This window comes from Aspergillus novofumigatus (assembly GCF_002847465.1).
Source record: "Aspergillus novofumigatus IBT 16806 chromosome Unknown P174scaffold_2, whole genome shotgun sequence".
In the NCBI taxonomy this organism is placed as follows: Eukaryota; Fungi; Ascomycota; class Eurotiomycetes; order Eurotiales; family Aspergillaceae; genus Aspergillus; species Aspergillus novofumigatus.
The window spans coordinates 3,356,640-3,378,986 of NW_020194275.1; the positions used below are offsets into that span (position 1 = coordinate 3,356,640).

At 52.0% G+C, this 22,347-nt stretch overlaps 7 protein-coding genes across 7 annotated transcripts; 4 read left to right on the forward strand and 3 right to left on the reverse strand.

Moving 5' to 3' along the window:
• Positions 1–437: 437 nt before the first annotated feature.
• On the forward strand, positions 438–1,722 carry P174DRAFT_439241 (putative mitochondrial carrier protein (Pet8)). The gene is made up of 4 exons (XM_024826748.1): positions 438–676; positions 776–934; positions 1,084–1,608; positions 1,635–1,722. The coding sequence occupies exons 1-4, from the start codon at positions 620–622 to the stop codon at positions 1,674–1,676; spliced, it is 783 nt and encodes a 260-aa protein (XP_024686062.1). The 5' UTR covers positions 438–619; the 3' UTR covers positions 1,677–1,722.
• P174DRAFT_439242 (uncharacterized protein) lies at positions 1,693–2,610 on the reverse strand. The gene is made up of 2 exons (XM_024826749.1): positions 1,934–2,610; positions 1,693–1,872 (listed from the first exon to the last, which is right to left on the reverse strand). The coding sequence occupies exons 1-2, from the start codon at positions 2,447–2,449 to the stop codon at positions 1,753–1,755; spliced, it is 636 nt and encodes a 211-aa protein (XP_024686063.1). The 5' UTR covers positions 2,450–2,610; the 3' UTR covers positions 1,693–1,752.
• Positions 2,611–2,996: 386 nt separating this feature from the next.
• P174DRAFT_385376 (WD repeat protein) lies at positions 2,997–7,105 on the forward strand. Its single transcript, XM_024823253.1, has 8 exons — positions 2,997–3,291; positions 3,379–3,457; positions 3,556–4,825; positions 4,874–5,084; positions 5,163–6,121; positions 6,174–6,262; positions 6,318–6,492; positions 6,546–7,105. Exons 1-8 carry the CDS (start codon positions 3,255–3,257, stop codon positions 6,825–6,827), a joined length of 3,102 nt encoding a protein of 1,033 aa, XP_024686064.1. The 5' UTR covers positions 2,997–3,254; the 3' UTR covers positions 6,828–7,105.
• Positions 7,106–7,247: 142 nt separating this feature from the next.
• P174DRAFT_449086 (tRNA lysidine(34) synthetase) lies at positions 7,248–9,332 on the forward strand (the record flags this gene model as incomplete). The annotated part of the gene is made up of 4 exons (XM_024828806.1): positions 7,248–7,422; positions 7,490–7,663; positions 7,715–8,514; positions 8,589–9,332. Exons 1-4 carry the CDS (start codon positions 7,278–7,280, stop codon positions 9,330–9,332), a joined length of 1,863 nt encoding a protein of 620 aa, XP_024686065.1. The 5' UTR covers positions 7,248–7,277.
• A 585-nt stretch (positions 9,333–9,917) lies between these two features.
• On the reverse strand, positions 9,918–14,725 carry P174DRAFT_458122 (putative Rho guanyl nucleotide exchange factor; the record flags this gene model as incomplete). Its single annotated transcript, XM_024829621.1, has 3 exons — positions 9,918–10,481; positions 10,581–12,448; positions 12,502–14,725. The coding sequence occupies 3 exons, from the start codon at positions 14,723–14,725 to the stop codon at positions 9,918–9,920; spliced, it is 4,656 nt and encodes a 1,551-aa protein (XP_024686066.1).
• A 1,826-nt stretch (positions 14,726–16,551) lies between these two features.
• Positions 16,552–21,937, forward strand: P174DRAFT_449088 (Sec7 domain-containing protein). Its single transcript, XM_024828807.1, has 6 exons — positions 16,552–19,826; positions 19,889–20,234; positions 20,297–20,685; positions 20,748–20,854; positions 20,915–21,297; positions 21,358–21,937. Exons 1-6 carry the CDS (start codon positions 16,648–16,650, stop codon positions 21,685–21,687), a joined length of 4,734 nt encoding a protein of 1,577 aa, XP_024686067.1. The 5' UTR covers positions 16,552–16,647; the 3' UTR covers positions 21,688–21,937.
• Positions 21,787–22,318, reverse strand: P174DRAFT_110929 (uncharacterized protein). The gene has a single exon (XM_024821022.1). The coding sequence runs from the start codon at positions 22,230–22,232 to the stop codon at positions 21,885–21,887; it is 348 nt and encodes a 115-aa protein (XP_024686068.1). The 5' UTR covers positions 22,233–22,318; the 3' UTR covers positions 21,787–21,884.
• Positions 22,319–22,347: the final 29 nt, after the last annotated feature.

Here is a 22,347-nt window from a genome sequence, read left to right on the forward strand (position 1 = left end):
TGGTTTTTTCTTCCTGGGGTGGACTGTTGAGCAACATCCGTCTCGTGCAATAGATGTTTATTCGTTAGAGTTTTTTTTTTTTTTTTTTTTTTTTTCCCATTATTCTCTTTGATTGTCGTCGTCAAACTGAGGTTGTGAAGGGGCTGTTAGAGTGTGTCTGGTTTTTGCCAGGAATCCTGTCATTCTGTTTATATTACCAGTCTCTAATTGTGCATTCCCAGAGACAAAGTGATTAAGTAGATATTATAAATCAAAAAGAAATGTGAAGGCTGTTCATGAGCTCTTCAATTGAATGGTTTGTGATGATCATCTTCCAAACAGGCTATTGACGTAGTTGGCGGAGATAGCGGACTTTACTTTATGCCGACTCCCACAGTGGGCGATTATCGGAGATGGTCGAAATCTGGAGCTTCATTTTGACGCTCACATTCTCGGTTTCTACTTCCTGCAGCATTACAACATTTTGACGACTCGTTTTCAGTCATTACCCTCAATTAGCATCCTAAAATAACCTTCAATAGATTGGTTAGCATAATTACACAGCACAAACGCCGCTTTGGTCCGACATGTTGAGGTAGAGCGTGACTCAAGAACTGCATCCTCCAGCTTCCTTTCTACCATGGCCCAGCAATCAGAAGCGGGGCCATTGGTCTCCCTATGGACGAGATCCCTGATTGTAAGACTGATGTCTTTTCTATCCTTGTCTCCTAAATATTATCTGTCAACTCTTTCCTCCGGTGGCAGTGCTAACCTCTTCTCTTTCCTGCGCCTCTAGTCCGGAGCAGTGGCCGGCCTCACAGTCGATTGCTCGCTATATCCCCTCGACACAATCAAAACTCGTCTACAAAAAGCTAGACGCCATGCTCCGAGCACACCAGCGCCCACCCTGTCGCTAAGACAAACCATCCGCGGCATCTATGCGGGTCTCCCGTCCGTGCTGTTCGGCTCCGCCCCTCCGCTGCATCCTTCTTCATCGTCTACGACGGCGTCAAACGCTCTCTCCTCCCTCCCTCCGGCTCCGACGCGGCCGCTCCGCGCTCCCACATCGTCCTCACACACTCGCTCGCCTCCTCGATGGGCGAGATCGCCGCATGCGCCGTGCGGGTGCCGACGGAGGTGGTCAAGCAGCGCGCACAGGCCGGTCTCTTCGGTGGATCCAGTCTGCTCGCACTCAAGGACATCCTGGCGCTGCGGCACCCGGACCCGACGGGGAATGCGAAGCGCGGGTACGGGCAAGTCGTCCGGGAGCTGTACCGCGGGGCGGGGATCACGATCGCGCGGGAGATCCCCTTCACGGTGCTGCAGTTTACCATGTGGGAGTCGATGAAGGAGGCGTATGCCAAGCGCGTGTTGGTGCCGTCGGCGGAGTCGGGCGCGTTGAGTCAGGTTCCTGCGTCGACGAGCGCGATGTTTGGCAGTGTTGCGGGGTCGATTGCGGCGGGGTTGACGACGCCGTTGGATGTTATTAAGACGCGGGTGATGCTGGCGCGGCGGGGCGAGGGCGGCGCCCGCGTGCGCATTCGCGACGTCGTGCAGGAGATCTCTGGGGAGGGATTCGGGGCGTTCTGGCGCGGGATCGGGCCGCGAGTGGCCTGGATTGGGATCGGGGTGCGGTGTTTCTGGGGAGTTACCAGTGGGCGTGGAATACCCTTGAGCGGAAGAGGGAATCGCAATAGAATGTATATCTATATATCTACCGGAAGTGTATATGGCAATGTATGTACAGTAGACGGGCGCAATTGCAAATCAATCTCATCCATCCTTCTTTATCATCCAGCTCAGCGCTCGGCACTGCTCCTCCGGCAGCAGCCTCTCCATCGTCTGGGGACTCAAGAACTCGTGATCCTCGAATTCAAACCCAGGGACAACGGTCTGGTCTGGCACGTCAATATCCTTTCTTGCCTTCTATATCAACACGCACTCTCCAACTTACCTCCGTAATCAACAACCCCTCGCTGTCCCCCTCCCCGCTCTCCGAGGGGTCATCCGGCAACAGATAACAAGCTTTATACTTCCCCCCTCCACAACCCACTGCATCCTCTCCCCCTTGTCTAGATCCGGACCGACCACGAACGAAGTAACAGGCGCAGTGCCATTGTCGGTCGCCAAATCCGCGTGGATAATGACGTACCGCGCCCGGCCGCGGTGGAGGCTGTGAATCGTGCGGCTGCGGTTTAGGTGGAAGAAGCAGGTTGGGCAGTCGGGGGTGAGATGGTAGTAGATTGTTGAGGAGAGGGAGCGGGTGTCGCTTTGGTCTTTGCTGTGGGGATTGGGGATGCGGAGCGGGTGACGGTCGATTTCGGCGTAGTAGCCTCCTTCTGGGTGAGGTTGGAGATGGAGGGTTTGGATGGTTGTTTGGATGGATTTGGATTTGGATTTGAATTGGGAGTGGGGTGGTGGAAGATGATGGGTGGAAGATTGGTTTGACGGAGGTGATGGGGATGTCCATGTTATCTGGGGGTACTTTGTATAGAAAGATTGGTAGAACGAGATGTCTACCTCGGTGGTTGTTGTTTATAGATAAAATGTTATACCTTGGAGTTACACAGCGCCATCAAGATGATATCAGGGTGGATACCAAGTTGGGGACTGTGGCTCTGTGCTCTCTAGCCATCATGACAGTTGACTGTTGACTGTTGAACAGTGTTACACGGCACAGGACTCGAGATGAGACTGAAACTGAAACATCAGCCTGGGTAGACTCGAACATATGGTGAAACAACAACGCTGATGCATACATAACCTACGCGATAGATAGATCCATCTGTTCCTGATGTGTTAGGAACATAATGAGAGGCCATTGTGGAATCGGGCTATTATCTAGACTACTCTGGTATGGAGACTTAAACTTAGCATTCTGGCTTACTGGCTAAAAAACATACACACAGACATATTAACAACCAGTTATAGAACGCTTTTCTTTGTTATCCCGTGTCCTCTCCTCTCTCTCCTCATTTCTCTCTAGTCTTAGTTTACTCCTCTTCTCCTCCCTCATCCCTCCCTTTGTGCTATTTTATCCATTAATCTAATCTTCACTCTTTCTTTGCCACTGTTAATATCATCATCTATGCCCTTAGATGCATAACACTTAGTACCCCACATTCTCTGCACTCCTTGTGTGATCGTCCCCCGAGCTGTCCGGCGGATCACCACTAACCAACCACTCCGCAATCTGCATCGTCTCCCCCGTCTCCGCAGCATTTCTCCTTGCCTTTCCATCATCCATCTAGTGCATCGGTCTGTCTCCCTGCTGCATGGCACGGAAACCAAGTCATCAGAGGGTCACTTATGGTATGTTTTCTTTTTCTGATCCTATCTGTCTACCCTATGACTATCGCATTGCCGACCCCCACGGCTTATCTAACTGCGGCTGTTTAGTGCTCCCTCTGCCTGATGCGCCGGGTGGTCACCGACTCGGAGTAAATAGCTTGACCGTTGATGAAGACAATTCTATTCTGTGAGCACGCCCTGTCTACTGCCCTATATGATAGTTTCTTCGAAGGTCCGCGCTGTTTTTTTGTTTGTACGCTGCATAGCTGACTGCTGTCCTCCAAGGTATTCCGCTGGCCGCGATGGAGTTATCTGCTCATGGGATCTCAATCTCCCTCTCTCCGCACCTAAATCCTCTCTAGCTGTAGGCGCTCAAAAGTCAGGACCGACTACCTTCAGACATCAAGTGCAAGCCCACAGCCATTGGATCAACGACATCGTCTTAACACAGAATAATTCGGCCCTCGTTTCAGCTTCGTCCGATACCACCGTGAGACTCTGGCGACCACATTCGGAATCCACCGAGCTGCCATCACCCATTGGCAAACATGCAGATTACGTCAAGGCGCTTGCGACACCCGGAGGTCACTCAAGTTGGGTGGCCTCGGGAGGACTCGATCATAAGCTTTACCTGTGGGATCTGAATGGTGGCGGCGAGGTTCTCAGCATCGATGCTTGCGGAGGCGAGAGCACGGCCAAGGGTTCTGTTTACGCGCTGGGGGCGGTCTCGTCGGTCCTCGCCAGCGGTGGCCCGGAGAGCGTGGTCAGAGTTTGGGATCCAAAATCTGGAAAGCCAATCACCAAGTTCGTCGGGCATACAGACAACATTCGAGACATCTTAATCACTCGCGACGGAGATAGGATCATGACTGCCTCTTCAGATCAAACAATTAAGATCTGGTCTCTCACAGCAGGAAGATGCATGCACACATTGACGATGCACAACGACAGCGTCTGGTCGCTCTACTCCAACCATCCACAGCTATCGGTCTTCTATTCGAGCGACCGTTCTGGCTTGGTCGCCAAGACTGATACAAGGCACTGCTCGGATGTGGATCAGGGCATTTGTGTCGCAGCGTTGCAAGAAAACGACGGCGTCGTCAATGTGGTCGCTGCCGGTGACTACATCTGGACTGCCACCCCCAAGTCCAGTATCAACCGCTGGTACGATGTTGATACCACTGCCGAGATTGAGTCTCCCTCGTCAAGGGGCCCCGCAGGCTCTGATGCCGCCAAACCTGAGGAGTCGTTGGCCCAGAAAGGTCGGCGGACAAAGATACCGTATGAGTCGATTCTACTGTTGACAAGCACATCAACATTCCCCAAGTCACGAGTACCAGAAGGTACATCTGAGAGCTTGCCGACGAGTGGACCGCAGCGCTCACCCGATCCAAACTTGGACGATGATCTGGATCTCAATCTACCAGTATATTCGTTACCCGAAGAGACGATAGAGGGCCAACATGGTTTGATTAAGCATTTCATGCTGAACGACAGAAAGCGGACGCTCACGCAAGATTCCGCCGGCGAGGTCGTTCTTTGGGATCTTCTGAAGGTATTACTCTCGCCATCCACCCGACAAGGCTTCTTCTGACCCTTGCAGTGCAAACCAATACAATCGTTCGGCAAGCGCCATATGGACGATGTCGCGTCGGAGATCAATACTACAGAGAGCATCGCTCACTGGTGCACGATTGACATTAGGACAGGACGATTATCTGTCATCCTGGAGCTCAATCGCTGCTTTGATGCCGAGGTCTACGCGGACGAGGCCGACCTCCATGATTACTCACAGATCCGGGAAGACCAAAGAAGTGGGTGACTTTCCTTTCCTCGACCCTCGGGTATTCGATTTCTCTTTTCTCTTGTCTGATCTGGCTGACCTTAAACAGTAAATCTTGGAAAATGGGTTCTCCGTTGGCTTTTTGCTCCCCTTGTGGATGAAGAGATCAAGCGAGATGAGCAGTACCGTGCCTCGGCCATTGCAAAGGCCGAAGAGTTGGCCAGACAGACCATGTCGAGTGTCACCGCACCGATGGACATTCCATCACCGAATGCAAAGAATCTAGGAATACAGATTCCTTATGATCCATCTTCTCTGCCCATGCGCCCTGGAAATGAATCGTTCGGAAGTCCTACGACGCCTGGTTTCGGAATCCATCTTGCCACCACTCCAGGTTCTCTGACGTCTTCCATGCTCAACACTCACAACAATCACTTTGGCACCTCGCCGGGTGATGTCGGTGATCATCTGGCGTCGCCTCATACTGACTTAGTGAGGAATTCCATGTCAGACAAATCCGATTATTTCTCGTCCGCGAGACAACAAGGCTCAAATGCGGTGGATGCGACGACACCCGGGGATCCTACTCCAACCGCTCTGCCTCAATCGCCCGCCGAGCCTGATAAAGAAGAGAGGAAGAGAACTGGATCAATCTTTGGGAAGAAATTCCGAATGGAATTCCCCAAGAAGCTGGGTAGGACGTCCACAGAGGTCAAGCCTCAGGTGCAGGAGGAGAAGGCAGAGGAGCCGGAAGAACCCTCGGCAGTCAAAGAAGAGAAAGTTTTTGATAGCAATCTATGCGGTTTCATCGAGAGAATTCGTCATGAATATGATGAATTCCTCGCGGCGAATCCGGGACAGGAGCTCGTGTCAGCCATCACGCCAAGTCCCGATAACGAGACGCCAATGCTAGATATCCCGCCTCGTACTGCCGTTTTCATTCAGGAGGAATCCGGAGATACCGCTGTGGCCTCGGATCTTTACAGAGGCAGTGTTGGTAGCATCGGGCAGGAAATTGACAGGCTTGAGAAGTCGATACCCATGTGGCTGGCTGAACTACTCTTGAAGGTGAGATTTCTTCAGCGATTCGGATTTTGAAAATATGGCTAACTCTTGGCAGAACCAAGTCCCTGTCAAGGAACCCGTCAAAATCGCCTTTATGCTGAAACCGTATGACGACCTGCTGCCGCCAGTATCCAAGCCAGATCTGTATGTACAATTTCGGGGATTCTGTTGTGCTCTGCTAACAATATACCCACTGTAGGTCGGTTCCTAACGGTAACGGTGTCAACAATTCTCGTCTGAATGCGAACCGTATGCTGCGTGCGAAGAAGATTCTCGCTTACGTGGCAGAAAGAATTGACCCTTCATACTCCGAAGACCCGCAGGAAGGCGCACTGAAGCCGGAAGAGTATCTGGAGCTCTACTGCCAGAAGATGGTGTGTACATGTCGACACAAGACAACCTCGTAGCGTTTGCTAACTTGAACCAGCTCATCCCACCCAATATGACTCTGGCAACCATCCGTGCTCACATCTGGCGATCATCAGGCGATATGGTTCTATACTATAGAGCCAACGGAAAGAAAGAGATACCAATGCCCGGGTCAGGTAGAGAAGGCGACCAAGGCAGTCAGTCGGCCGGCGCAACGAATACGCCACATCTGTCGGAGACAGCAGGCACGGCGAACGGGGATGGAGAAAGTGCTCAGACCAGCAGCGTCCATTCTCAGACAGCGTCTGGATCTGCTTCTGTGTCTATCCAAAACTCGTGAACTCTACGACTGGTCGTGCCGTTTAGGATCGAAACTTATGAGGCATTAAGGCCGAGAGCCGTGCTCCGACTTTCTTCTCTTTAACCCTTCCCTGTTATACTATTAATACTCTGTGTCCATATTGCACACCCGGAGTTTGGGATCCGTCTTTACCTTCGTGGCCTCCTTCTGGCGGGCTGTTGTGGCATTTGTTGTGGGAATAGCCCGCCCCAGACGTGTAGAACACCATGTACTCGATCAATGAGATTAGCGATTTGCAAGAACTTAGTGAATTGATGTGATCCCTGATAAGTTTAAGCGTAGAGGTCTTCAGCGCTCACAAAGCGACCAAATATATATCGTCCGCCGACGCCAAGAACCACCAATACTTTCTCTCTCCGTCATCCACCTTTCCCATCAACATCAACATCAAACAACACACATCGTCCTTAAGTTTAGCCAGAATGATAAATGGCTGCATCATGTCTTTCCAGACAACTTTCTCACAAAGCAATCACAGCTTCCCAGTTCTTCGAGTATTTCCAGCGAGCATGGTGCGAATCGCGCCTCTCATGGGGCGGACGACAGGCCAATCGCCATCTCCCTCGTAACCTAGGTATGTCAGTTTGTTTGCATCCTCGCTGAGCAATCACGGCCACCGTCGTATTCTAATTGTCTGACAGGTTTGGCCGTCAGCGGCGGCGCAGACTCTATGGCTCTGGCCTTCCTCTGCAAGCAACTACAAGAACAGAACCTCGTAGACGGGTTGACCGTGACAGCCTTTGTCGTCGACCACAAAGCCCGGGAGGAGAGCAGCCGGGAAGCCCGAACTGTAGCTACATGGCTGAGTGATATGGGTAAGCCAGACGATGATACTGCCAACTAGCCATGGACTAACAGCCGCACAGGCCTGCAAGCACAAATTCTCGAGCTCGAATGGCCACAGGGTAGTAGTGTTTCCGCGTTCGAGACCCATGCCCGACGTCTGCGGTTCCAGGCTCTCGGCATAGCCTGCCGAGACAGACGCATCAGCGCCCTCCTCATGGGCCACCACCAAGATGACAATGTCGAGACGACCCTCTGGAGGCTGTGTACCGGCGCCCGAGGTGCCGGCCTGGCCGGTATCCCGCCCATCGCCCGGATCCCAGAGTGTCATGGTCTCTACGGCGTCTCGGAGAGTGGCTCGTCGGCGTTCCTCCGGCCTCGCGACGACAGAGCAGGCGCACCCTCTGCTCTCTTCGGGAACACGACCGCCCAGCAGGTCCAGGACAAGGTCGAGGGCAAGGACAAGCAGCGAGGCTTCCCCATGGCCACCGGCGGCATTCTCCTCTGCCGGCCCCTCCTCGCCTTCCCCAAGGCCTCCCTCCTCGCAACCTGCCATCAACACCGCATCCCCTACGTCTCAGACCCGACAAACTTCGATCCAACCCTCACCCCGCGGAACGCCATCCGCAGCCTCCTGTCCCCGTCTTCCCCGCCACTCCTGCCGCGCGCCCTACAAGCCCCTTCAATCCTCTCTCTCATCAAATCAAGCCACGCTCTAATCGAGGACACCCTCGCCCACTCCAACGATCTACTATCGCATTGCCGCCTCCTAAACTTCAACCCAAGCACAGGGACAATGCGCATCCGATTCCCCAGTCCACAACCTCAACCGCAGCCGCAGCCGCAACCTCAACTAATCCGCAGCCCTCACTTCCAAACCCAGGTCCAATCTCTCACCCTCCGCCGCATCACAGAACTCATCTCCCCACACCCGCACAACCACTTTCCCCTACCTAGCTTCGAGAAGTTCACCGCAGAAGTATTCCCCTCCTCATCCTCGTCATCACCAAAGACCCGCCTCCCCTTCACACTGGGCGGCATCATGTTCCACCCTCTCCAACCCACGTCCACGTCCACCTCAACCTCAACCCCAACCATACTGAAAATGAGAATACATGGCTCCTCACCCGCCAACCATACATGCGCAACCGAGCCCCCTCACTAACCCTCGAACTCCCCGGCCCGGAATCAGAGGGCATCTACTCGCCCTGGAAACTATGGGATAATCGGTACTGGGTGCGGGCCGCCGTAGTCCCGGACAAGGGGGGACTAGACCCCGACATGCATGCGCACTACACGCAGTCCGAGCTCGATGAGGTCCGTCGGTGCTATGACGCGGAGGGGTTGTCGCTGGTAGTGCGGCCGCTGCGGCAGTCCGATTTGCAGGCCATTCGGGGCATGGCTGATGGACAGGGCCGTGGGAAGAAGCATCAGCATCCGGCTCTGGCAGCGCTGCTGAAGCGCCTGGCACTCGAAGCTCCGGGGCAAGCTCGCTTCACCCTTCCTGTGCTAGTTGCTCAAAAGGGCTCTGGTGGCAATGCAGATCAAGTGCCGCTGGCGCTTCCCACGCTATCTTGCAGGTTACTTTCCGCTTCTCAAGCGCAAAGTCTACTTCAAAGTGCAATGCCTTGGACCGTATGTTGGCAATGGATGTACAAGATGATCGATCAGGATCCTCTCAGATTGATGGGTTGGTTATGAAATCTTGCGCTATCTGGACTATACACATACATAGACTCTCGTTTAAGGTAGCGTTACCTAGTCAGGAGAATGAGTGAGGGGAAACCACGGAAGGCTACATTAAGCATATTAGATGGGATATTCTCCGTGCGACTGAGTTAACAATGGTTGCCGAAGCAGGGCGGACCTGCCCTAGTGCAAGCAATGCATAAACATGGCGGCCCACCGGAAAAAGAAAGCCCTGTGAGTCTGACGAGACACGTGTGATACAAGAAGACGGAATCATAGACAGGATCGAGGTGGAGTCCCCCAATAAAAAAAACAAAAAAAAAAACATGATATTCTCCGGAGCTGGCACGGCGCCTGGGCTCATTTCAACGAGGTTGCCTTGACGCCATGCGTAGAGAAATGGTGATCCAAAAGAGAAAATACGAACTGAGAATGATTGCTTTCCGCTCAGATGCATGAGATCATGTCCATTGCAAAGAAATAGTTTTGTGCCGAGTAGAAGAAGGAAAGATAGCTCGACGCCAAAGCCTGGGGAAGTGGCCAGCCACGAGGCACCTTGGGCCGGCATTGAAAATGTCTCGTAAATGTCTCGATCGTTCATTCGCTCGCCTTTAACAAAGCCACGGCTGCTTGCTGTGCCCGTAGTCCGCCAACTTCCCGTTTCAACCTAAAGTTCTCCTTCTTGAGCCTTCCAATCTCCTCCAATGCCTCGGACAATTGTGTCCGGAGGGCCTCTTCGACGCTTCCAGATCGGACATCTCGCACAATTTTTCCCAGCTCCAGATTGAAACGATCATACAGCGCCTCATTCTCCGCGCTAGCCTCACGGTACAGCTCATCTAATTTCTTTGCTCGCTTCTCACTAACAACCAGAGACGATTCCAGATCTCTCTCGATTGCAGCAGTGCGGCTATTCAGCTCTTGCGAAAGCACTTCAAACTTCGACTCTAGATTGCCAATATGATTGAGAAGAGCTGAATCACCAGCTGCCGACAGAGATGGTGCGTCTACCGACCCAGGATTCTGTTCGGCATTCTTCAATTGTTGCGGCGCTGCGACGTTCAAAGCTTGCAGCTCCTGGCCAATCAAAGTCAATTCCTCCTTGAGCCCCAATTGTGCAGAATGTTGTAGCCTCTTCTCGCTTTGGAGACGATCTCGAAGCTGTAGATATGTTAGGCGAAAATGCTCTCAGGGAAATGATGGAATAGAGAGACGGAATTATAGGCGGCCTGGCAGCAGACGGAAGTCGGGGAACCATACCTTTTGGGGGCTCTGCATGCGCAGCTTCGGGGTTCTTTGTGAAGAGATCAAAGTTTGCAGGCGTCTGGGGTCAGATGCGTTAACCAGCACTGGGCGTTCCTTGAGCCCAACAGTTCGTGATGATGGTATGCTGAGTGCCCGCAATCTTCTCTTTTGCTCTTGAGTGGGAGAAACAGCAAGGTCACTTTTCTTTCGTGGAGGTCGGTCCGTTCGACTCAAAGTTGGGTCAATGTTCTCTTTGCGGCTTGGGGTAACTGGACGAGTCGGTGATCGTCGGCTTGGCGAGGTCAATCGAGAAGGGGAGTTGCCTTTGGTGGGCGACGTGCTTCTGTTCGTAGAATCTGTGCCATGACTTGTCTGCGGTCTGGGCTGTGTAGTAGGGGTCGCCAATTCGGTTTCGGAACGATTGGTTGACGATACAGGAGTGGCAGGCCGCGGATCCTGGCGAGGCGATACAGCAGACGTGTCCGTTGATGCCGTCCCGGGCCTCAGATCTGATAAAGAGCTCCTTCTCCTTCTCCGAACCTTGACTACTCCGTTCGTCGAGATACCGCGGATCGAGGATAGAGATGGGGGCTGCCCTTGAGAGCTACCTGGTCGTCGCAGGTGTTCCTGCGATGAAGCTGCACTGGGACGGTCGCGCGAGCCAGGTCGTAAGTGCAGTGCCAGCCCAGCGTCTACGTCGATCGACTTGGAACGCAGCAACGAGCCTCGAGGGGTACCGGGTTCCGAGTCGCCAGGGTTTTTGCTCTTGCTGAGAGTCCTCAGAATCGACGAGACCTTGCTTTCTCCCTCATTCTTGGAGCTCTCTCGATGCAGGCTGAAGCCAAAACGTTTCCGGAATGAGGACGCATTTGAGCTAATAGACCCTGCGTCTCGCGCACTTGGTTTAGTTTGATCGCTGCTTAAGATCCCATCCAGTGATGCGCCGCTGGGGATATACTCGTCGAAGAGATTGTCAAAATCGTCCACAAGTCGGTCTAGAAGAGATATGTGCTGCATGGGGTCCCCTTCCATTGTCAGAATTTCGGCGAAGGCCGCAGTCAGGGCACCTCGATCGCCGTCGTTCCCAGACGCATCGAGCAAGTCGGCCAGCAACCGCACCAGGGACGCCAGCGCACGCCGGTTCTGCGGACTGATCTCCGTGAGAAATTTGCGAAAATATTCCTCAAAGTCGCGAGGGAACATGGTATCAAATTGGCTCTGAATGAGTTTCAAAGCACCGGATTCTATCACCGGGCCCATGTGTTCCTTCCATGCATTTGCCATAAACGTTTCGAACGCGACAAATAATGTGTCAACAGGCACTTCAGCTGCAGCTTGGATCTTCCCGGGGTCTTCCAAAAGTACATTGTACAACTCATTGACTGACGACCTGTCGACATTCTCCCTTCCACGCAGACTTCGTCCGACAATATTGCCGCTGCGAGACTGAAGTGCAAGGGCGTAGGCCGTAAATGTTTGTTCCAACAAACTGAACGGACTATCTGGTCCCTTGGAAGGAGCTGTACCAACCACGGAAATTTTGCTGGGGGTTTCTTCCTTTCCAGGGAACATCGAGGGTAGTGTATTGGATCGAGTGAGATTGACTCTTGGAGGCGGCATTTTCGGGAATTCACCAAGCAGAGTAGCAGAACTGGGGCCTTTCGAGCCTGTAGTCCCACTGTCGTTGGCGTCTTTCGACTGTCCCCCACCTAGGAGACTGGAGAGGAGCTTGGTGGGCGAAGGAGGACGAAATCCGCGAGGCGCCTTGAATTGAGTGATGAGATGACCAGCGAGGTAGCGAAGAATATCAAAATTCGAGTGGATTATAGACTCCGTCATCGTCCGGTTTCGAGGACCATGCAGAGGCAGAAGGACATTCAAGACTGTACTCCGTCAACGCTACAGGCCATCTGTTTGATAGAGGACGAGAACTTACGGCGTTTGGAAAGCACAGGAACAAAGCTATCCACTGTAACAATATCCGAGGAGGCAACCCCGACAATGGAGTCTATGTCGACACGATATTGGTCCTCACTTGCAGAGGAAACCGAGATGACCACCTCCAAATCTGAAGTGTTCAATGCCTTGCTGGATATCGCCCTCGGAGTGTCAAAGACAATTCGAATCTTGGACAAGCCGCTCCGACCCAAGACATTGTCCGTTTCTTCTTCGAGAACACAGGCCAGAATGCCTATGTTCCCGACGGTCCCCGTGGGGCTCCTCAGGGTCCATTTACCGGTCTCCCGCTCGCTCTCAGAAAACCTGCCTTCAATCTTCGCCTTTACCACTTCTTCGATAAGCCGACTCGCCCGCCCCTCATACATCCCAGTTAATTCCAAAGCAAACAGGTCCACTGTGGTATTCTGATTTGGTCTTGCTTTGGCCGAGGTAGGAGCGAGGAAGAGTATTCTCCCGCACGTCGACTGCATTGAGCGTACGGTTTGCAGGTCGTATACTTGCGCAACCTTGATCTCACCTGAGCTTTGCAGGGCAGAGAGGCCACCGGGTCCTGAGGCGGCGCCATCGAGATCTGCAAGTAAACCGCGTGCAGTTGTTCTGCTTCCTAGCGCTTTCGCTAGGAGAACAAGGCAGTTCTTGTAAATCAACATGATGCCCGGATTTTGGTTCGGAGATGAAGGATCGATGTGGTATGGAGGTGATAACTCGTTGAAGTCGACGGCTGTGATCAAGCGGCCGACCGGCAGTATTGTTGCCGGCCAACCATCCACCAGCTCTTTTAATCGTCGGAAGCTCTGGTCGTGATTCGTGGACGAGGGATCGTCGAGTGAGCATATATCCTTGATGATATCACGAGCCTTCAGGAGGGGCCTGACGGCGGGGTGGATCAGGGGAAGACTGCTGGTCATGGTGTCAATCAGAAGGCTGTAGCGAGGCAGGCGCTGAACAGGCTCCATCAGCAACGAACGCAGTCGTTGCTCTCCGGCCTCAACAACTCTCTTGGAGAAGCTCGAGTTCTTATCCCTCATAAATGAGTTGAGTGTCTGTGTAAAGCCTGTGTGAGCTCGCATATAGTCCGCGTAGGGTTGTGAGAACTGCGGAAACCATTCGACAAGCGCATTCGCAAATGCGACAGCCCCAATCGGATCCTTTCCTTCCCTTGACGGCGTCCTATGCGACATGGACGACGGAAGCTCGGTGTCGTCTCCAATATCGGCGATCGCATCCCTTTCCGTTTCCTCCAGGACATTGCGGATCACTTCCAAAAACCCCAGGTTGACGTCGAGTATCTCATTGAGACAGGGAGGGAAAAGGGCGGCCAGAGAGGCTTCGTCTGGACTGGTGCTGGACGCTCCTCTACCTTGGGCCTTCAATCGGAATTCTTCGGCTACCTCGCGCACAAGATTGTACAACTTGCTCACATACCGCTCTTCCGTGTCAACAAGCTCGCACATAGTCAGACGCAGAGACTCCTTCTGACTTCTGGTGAAGAGCCTAGATTTGCTGAGATTGGTCGGTTGGGAGGGCGCTCGTTTCAGTCTTGATGTCGGTAGGAACATCGGCGCTCCGAGTGCTCGGATGAGACCAGAATATTGACCATATTGTAGATCAGGGTTGTCCTCTATCTCCAAAGCTTGGTCGATACCGTCATCCTCCGGCCTTTGAGGGGGCTGTATGGTTCCCGCAGGGAACACTACATCAATATCCACCCACGGAACTTTGCGCTCCTGAAAGGCACCGCGAATGTCGCGTATAAGGTCAAACGATTGTTCTATCTTGGTCATCCGATTCGCAAGATCCGCGGCATGCATCTCGTCAAACAACTTGGGAATCTTTCCACCAGGCTTCCCCGCACGAGCCATTGTTTCCAAGCACTCCTTGGCCGGTTCGGACAACTCGGCAAAGTATTTCAACATGCTGACAGCAAGACCACGACAAACCTCGTCGCCTTGTCTCTCGCGGGGGAGGTGGTTGACGGCCGCATATAACGGGGCAGCGGGGGAGACGGTGATCCGAGAATAGCTCTGAAAGCCGGCGGGGGTCAAGATATGCGCCTGAATGCGCGAACTGCTCACTGTGGCATTTGCGGTTGTAACGGGACCGTAGAAGACGAAGATCGAAGACAGATAGGGATCGGAGGCCTGGTAGAGGGTGAGCTGCTCCAGAGGCAGGTCCGACACGGCGCTCGACACGGTCGCCATAGCGGGCAATCTCGAGGAAGGAGCAATTGGCGCGCAACGAATGAAACAAATAAGGAAAGCGCTGGAACAACCAAAGAAGGAAGGATCTATCGAGAAAATGAAAGTTTTAAGAATGATTAAGTAAAGAAAAATAAGAGAGAATGAAAGACAATATGTCAAGAAAGAGTGACAACAACAACAGTCACACGGGGTACTGTGATGCGACCAAATTAAAGGCGGGAGGATATTATTATGCTCAAACGACAAGGAAAGAAAGGAAAGTAAAGTGAAAAAGAATAAGTAAATGAACGAATGCTGGCCCTCAAATGATCCAACGAGGAGACGAAGAAGGAATCCCCTCCATGGGAAAAAAAGGTCAAGAGAAGGTGGAGGAGCGGAGGGAGAGGAGAGAGAGGAGGAGGAGGAGGAGAGGAGAAGAGGGAGGGTGGGGAGAAGAACTGAATAGCTAACTGGCAATGGAATCCCCCGACGGCCTAAACTTTCTTTAAAAGAAGAATTAAGAAGGATCAGATGATAATAATAATGATAATAATAATAATAATCTCAATGCTGATGGGTGGAGTTATCCAACAAAACAAGAAGAAAAAGTAGTCAAGACAGCGATGAGTTGTTGACTGAGATTTGGTTGGACGATTGATTACAGGCACTGCAGATGGATGAATGTGGCTTGTCCGAGAGCGATGATCAACTGAGATGCGATTCTGGACTCAGTCTAACCTGCTGAAGTCTATTAGGATGCTATCAGTCTGCAAGTAGATTGTTCAGGAAGATGATGATGATGATGATGATGATTTACTGGTTGTAAAGACGGTAGTGAGGGGAAAAGAGGGGAATTAATGTGTAAGATGATTCACGAGATCAGATCTATGGAACATACTTGATTGAGTAACAAACTAACCTAGGTTATCTGACACAATCAGCTATTCTAAGCGCGCGAGAGGCTGGTGGTGTCTATCTATATCTACCATCTTCTCGCTTACTTTCTGAATAATACATGCTTTGCAGCTGATAACACGTGAGGTTGTCACCAAGCACCTGCCAGTCAGTAAGTAAACAATTCTCCTAGACTGTCAGCCCTGATCCCTCCTATGACTAACTGTATACCAGTGTGTGCAAGGGAATCTGAAACTGATCCAAAATAAACAATACCTTAGTATCTTGTCGATAAGTACGTAGTAACCTAAAAGTAGGCTGAAAGTGGAGAACTGACGCCCCATCGGGGAGAATAATTCCAAGGTACGGAGGAGTTAACTAAGGTACTTCAAACTCCTTAACCAGGTTATCGTCTTTTGAGGCTCAAACATCTTCAACGGTAGTACTACAGATCGCTCTAAAAGATCACTCCAGACCATCGAATATGTAACTGGGAAAGAGAGATCTTTTGTTCATCTCTCGTCAATATTCTAGATAGTTCGGCTCTATGTAAGGATTATTTCCTCAGGGATGCACATGCAGGGTTCCCACTTACCATGAGACAGACCCCTTAAAGGTTGTCCTGACAGTTGAACCGGCATCAGCAACATCAGATCCATCAGATCCATCATCTTGACCTCCTTGCATTTATTGAGTTCATCGACTAATAAAGAAGCTACTTAGATAGACCAGAGAGAACCCACGTAGGTATTGATCAGCCTGGTATTGCTGGTAACCAACGGTACAATAAATACAAACCCCACCAGTACCTAAGTAAGGTATCGTTACATACCGTAACAGCCACTCTTACTGCAACTTGCTCTAAACCCGATTTGGTAAGCTATCCAAAGGCTGGAGAAGACCAGCTGTTGCGTTCCTCTTCGACTCCAACGCTACTTGTGCTGCTCTAGTCCCCCACCTCTGTCCTATTTCAGAGTGACAGGCTATGGTATGAGATTGCTCTGTCATTGAGCAACCTCCCTAGAGCTCCTTCCTTCCCCCTCTCCGTCATGTCAAGCTCCTCCCTGTCCATCGCTGTTGACCCAGTGGCTCTGGTGACAACAGAATGCATCACCGTCACCTCGTCCATGCGCAAACATGCCCGCTGGGCTCATTCGTCAGTTGCCGCCATTCTCGGTGGAAATGCCTCCTCCCGGGTTTATGAGAAAGATACATCTGCCCCTCCGAGCCCCCGCAATGGCGCGGCCTCTCCCCGTCCTCGTTCGAGACTGTCTGTCATGGATGACGATCATGCTTTGGCCAATCGATGGGGCCTGAGGGGTAAGAAAGGCAAGAGCATGCAAGATAACCCTCTGATCTCTGCGTTTACACGGTTACGGAGCGACCTGAAGGACTGCAAAGACATTCGGACCTTCGATACACCGGCACTTCTGCACCCCTTCCTGCAAGTCATCCGGTCATCCTCAACCTCGGCCTCGATCACCTCCCTCGCCCTGATCGCTATCACCAAGTTCTTCGCGTATAACATCATTAATCGCGACTCACCTCGGCTCTCCATGGCCATGCAGCTTTTGTCGGCCGCCATAACCCACTGTCGTTTCGAGGCCAGTGACTCCGCTGCGGATGAGATTGTTCTGTTGAGGATCCTCAAACTGATGGAGGGAATGCTATCCCGACCGGAGGGAGAGCTGCTTGGCGATGAAAGTGTCTGTGAAATGATGGAAACCGGTTTGAGCATGTGCTGTCAAGTGCGCCTCTCGGAAGTGCTGCGGCGATCCGCCGAAATGGCCATGGTCAATATGTGCCAAGTGATCTTTTCACGGTTGTCGCAGCTGGAAGTCACAGAGTCGGTCGATTCGGGCTCTCTGACCATAGCCGGGAACAGTGCCGAGCAGACGGGCCTTAAGATGGATCCCTCTGTTGATGGGAACACCGTAACCTCCCAACATCCTTCTGCCATGGGCTCCGACACCGCGGGACCGGAAAGAGAGCGCGCCGGCGGGGATGAGCCTTCCGATCAAGCTGCCGGCGGGAATGCTGTCGCCGCGCCTCCGAACCCAGAGGACGATCTCGGGAACGGGGTCGAGCCGTATTCCTTGCCTTCTATCCGGGAATTATTCCGTGTCCTCATCGACCTGCTTGATCCACATAACCGACAACATACCGACCCCATGAGGGTAATGGCATTGCGGATTATAGATGTGGCTCTGGAAGTCGCAGGCCCTTCCATTGCCAAACATCCTAGCTTGGCCGCATTGGCGAAAGACGATCTTTGCCGTCACCTGTTCCAGTTGGTTCGCTCGGAAAATCTAGCCATTCTCAGTGGGTCGCTCAGGGTTGCTGGCACTCTCCTTTTAACCTGCCGGTCCGTCCTCAAGCTACAGCAGGAGCTGTACTTGTCCTATCTAGTTGCTTGTCTTCATCCTCGCGTAGAGATACCGAGAGAACCTGGCATCGACCCGGCCCTGTATGATGGGGTACCCCAAGCACCCAAGCTGGTGAAACCTCCTCCTTCACAGACCAGCAGCGGCAGGTCCACGCCGGTCCCCGTCAAGGATAGACAGAAACTAGGTCTGGAAGGTGGCTCGAGGAGACCAGAGACTCGGGAAGCCATGGTTGAGAGCATCGGCGTGCTGGCACGTATTCCCAGTTTCATGGTGGAGCTTTTCGTCAACTATGATTGCGAGGTAGATCGGGCAGACCTCTGTGAGGACATGGTTGGTCTACTTTCCCGCAATGCCTTTCCTGATTCAGCGACGTGGAGCACTACCAATGTGCCCCCATTGTGTCTGGATGCACTGTTGGGGTACGTTCAATTCATATACGATCGTCTCGAAGACGAGCCGCGATACGAGGGCTTTCCGTCCAAGGAGATGCTGAAAAGCCAACGCAAAAAGAAGAGGGCCATCATACAGGGCGCCCAAAAGTTCAATGAAAATCCAAAGGCGGGAATTGCATATCTTGCAGCTCATGGTATCATTGAAAACCCGGACGATCCTATCCTGGTTGCCCGATTCCTGAAGGGAACGACTCGGATATCGAAGAAGGTTCTTGGAGAGTTCATTTCTAAGAAATCCAATGAAGCAATCCTTGACGCATTTGTCGATCTGTTTGACTTCTCCGGCAAGACTGTCGTCGATGCGCTGAGAGATCTCCTCGGTGCTTTCCGTCTTCCTGGAGAATCTGCTCTCATTGAAAGGATCGTGACCACATTCTCTGACAAATTCGTCCAGAAAGCCCACCCAAAGGGCGTTGCAGACAAGGATGCACTCTTCGTGCTGACATACGGCATTATTATGCTTAACACAGATGCTTACAATCCTAATATCAGGCCCCAGAATCGCATGACCTGCAATGATTTTGCAAGAAATCTGCGCGGAGTCAATGCGGGAGAAGACTTTGCTCCCGAATTCCTTCAAGAGATCTACGACTCAATCAAACAAAACGAGATCATTCTACCCGATGAGCATGAGAATAAACACGCTTTTGATTATGCATGGCGCGAGCTTCTTCTCAAATCTTCGTCTGCCGGAGACCTGGTGGTTGGGGAGACCAACATTTACGACTCGGAGATGTTTGAAGCAACTTGGAAACCAGTCGTGGCAACGCTTTCGTACGTCTTCATGTCCGCCTCAGACGATGCAGTCTACTCTCGAGTCGTGATGGGTTTCGATCAATGCGCACAGATCGCTGCGCGTTACGGCATAACCGAGGCATTCGACCGCATCATCTTCAGTCTCGCCTCCATTAGCACTCTTGCCACGGACAAGCCGCCAAGCACGGCCCTTAACACGGAGGTCCAAGCTGGGAAGAAGACCGTGATGGTCAGCGAGCTTGCCGTCAAGTTCGGGCGAGACTTCAGAGCCCAGCTAGCCACGGTTGTTCTTTTCCGGGTTCTGGCAGGAAACGAGTCTGCTGTTCGGCAAAGTTGGAAATATGTTTTCCAAATCATCAGCAACCTCTTCATCAACTCGCTCATTCCTTCATTTGAAAGTGATATGATTGCTGAACTCGGGATCCCTTCGATCCCACTGCAACCCCCATCACAGGTCGTAGACCGTGATGCACGTGGTAGTGAGACAGGACTCTTGTCCGCTTTCACATCTTATCTCTCCAGCTATGCGGCCGATGATCCCCCAGAACCGTCAGATGAGGAGCTAGACAATACGCTTTGCACGGTTGACTGCGTAGCCGCATGCGCAATCAATGATGTTCTGCTCAACATTAAGTAAGTGCATTACCCTTTCTCAGCCCAGCTCCTGTGCGATACCAACAATGACATTGACATAGATCCCTTCCCCTCTCATCCGTCACTCTCGTCGTAGAGTCGTTAATGGCTGAGTTACCTGAAGAGACTACTCCAGCCGTCATTGTTGTCAAACCAGAACGACCCATTCCTTCTCCAAGATCGCCAAATGGCAGAGCCATTGCACAGAAATCAAACTATGACCCAAAGATGATGTATTATTTGGAATTGGCAACGGTTCTTACCCTTCGTGACCAAGGAACCGTCGAGGCCCTTGGTGAACGGCTGGCCACCGTGTTGCAGGCCTTTATCAGAGATGCAGCGAATCTGCACTCGCTGGCCCTGTCCCGGATCGTCTCCTATCTGTTCAATTTGTTGCGACTGAGCCATGTGCGCATGCCCTACCCTATCCGTTCTCGATATTGTATGTCAGGTCGACTAACATTTTCCAGGATCAATCCTTGATGCGTGTGCCCGTGATTCTCCACGGCATATCCAGCTTCGAACAGGATATTCTAGAAAGTGTTGCTGTGTCCACAATCAAAGGTCTAGCCCTGTGCATCTCAGAACCAGGTCTCTTGAGAAACGAGCTCACCGTCTCCCCCGACTTCTGGTCCATTCTGCAGAGACTGCACCAGCACACGGAGGCGGCCCCGTTAGTTTTCGAGCTCCTTCGCACGATCATTGAATCTGTGCCTCCTATAGTGACCGCAGATAACTATGAGTCTGCTGTCGGTCTTGCCAATGATTTCATAAGCGCTGGTAGCGTGGGCTACATCGAAGAACGACAGAGGGATGCGGCCTCTCGGCGCTCTAAGGGCGTCAAGCCATCAAAGCCAAGGTTCGTATATTTTTTGTAGAGTGAAATTGATGTCTCAAGTAGTAGCTAAACAAAGCTTGCAGTGAGAACGAGGTCGTTGCTCGCGGTGTCAAAGCCGTTGGTCTCATCTATCACCTGACGAATCGGGTTCCCACCCTCATTAAGCAGTCCCATCTTGAGGAGCGTGAAGGTACGTATGAAGCGTGTCTAGTCGGAGCAGAACAGGCCACTAACTTTGATAATGCCGTAGCTTGGTCAGCCTACTGGTCACCCGTTTTCCAGTCTCTGAGTGCACAGTGCATTAACCCTTGCCGGGATATCCGGCATCATGCGGTTTCCACTCTGCAAAGATGCCTTCTCTCTGTTCACATTGATTCGACCGATGATAAGGAATGGACCGCTATCTTTGACCAGGTCCTCTTCCCACTTATTCTCTTGTTACTGAAACCCGAGGTCTACCATTCCGATCCACTTGGTATGAGTGAAACTCGCGTTCAAGCAGCAACACTGGTTTGCAAAATCTTCCTACGCTATCTCGACCAACTTCCGAACCGGGAAGGCATGCTAGACCTCTGGCTGAAGATTCTGGATATCCTTGACCGTATGATGAACAGCGGTCAGGGAGATAGCTTGGTACGTGGAGTTGCATTCCTTGGTGCATTGAGGGATGGATACACTAACGCTCTTCTACAGGCGGAGGCAATTCCCGAAAGTCTCAAAAACATTCTTCTAGTCATGGCGGATGGCGGACACTTGGTGCCGCCGTCCCAAGATCCCAGCAAGGAACCAATCTGGACGGAAACCAAGAAACGCCTGGAGCGATTCCTCCCAGACTTGTTCAAGGAGATTTTCCCTGAAGACTTGAACACAAAGCCCGCTGCAGCCTCCGCGGTCTCGTCTCCTATTTCTTTCTCCCACGACAACGCCGAGGCCACCGATGCAAACGTCGGAGAGGCTCAGCCAATGCCTGGGCAGTCAGAAAATGAAGTCGAAGCCATAAAGCCTGAAACCGAGACCAACTAACCACGGGGACTTCTTGTCTATCCTCTATTCAATTCTTCTTTTACCACTTCGAGCATTTATAGCGTGGGTAGCTACTTCATCGTCTTCCTCTTGTATACATGTAAATATAATGATCATTCGACCAACAATGTCCCGGGAATGGTGGAACAGTCCTACCTAGAATTCATCGACTTCTGGCTCATCCCTACGAAGTCCATCTACGATAGATCTAACTGTGTCCTGTCTCTAAGCACAAGCACGAGGTCGCTTGCTTGAACAACACGAACGAATGAATCCTTGTGCAGAAATGACTCCCAAGAATTGAGAAGTGGATTGAAACACAATGACCATCTATACAAACAGAAGAAAAAGTAAAATCGCCATATAGAAGCGGTATCACGCCCCACGTGGATGCAAACAGGAACAAAGGAAACTAGTAGTATGACAAAGACATACGCGGCTGGTTCAGATCCAGTGTCCACAAATATTTCGACAGAAAGACAGAACCAACGACAGCCGGAGATCGCGAAGAGAAAGAAGTTACTGGAAAGTTGAGCGAGTGACATTTTCACGTACGTAGGTATGTATGCGACTTGTAGCGCGGAATGAATTTCTAAGGAGAAAGGTGCGTGCAGCCTTTGCAAGATAGCGATGTCGAATGTCGGCGGCCGGGAGACAGAG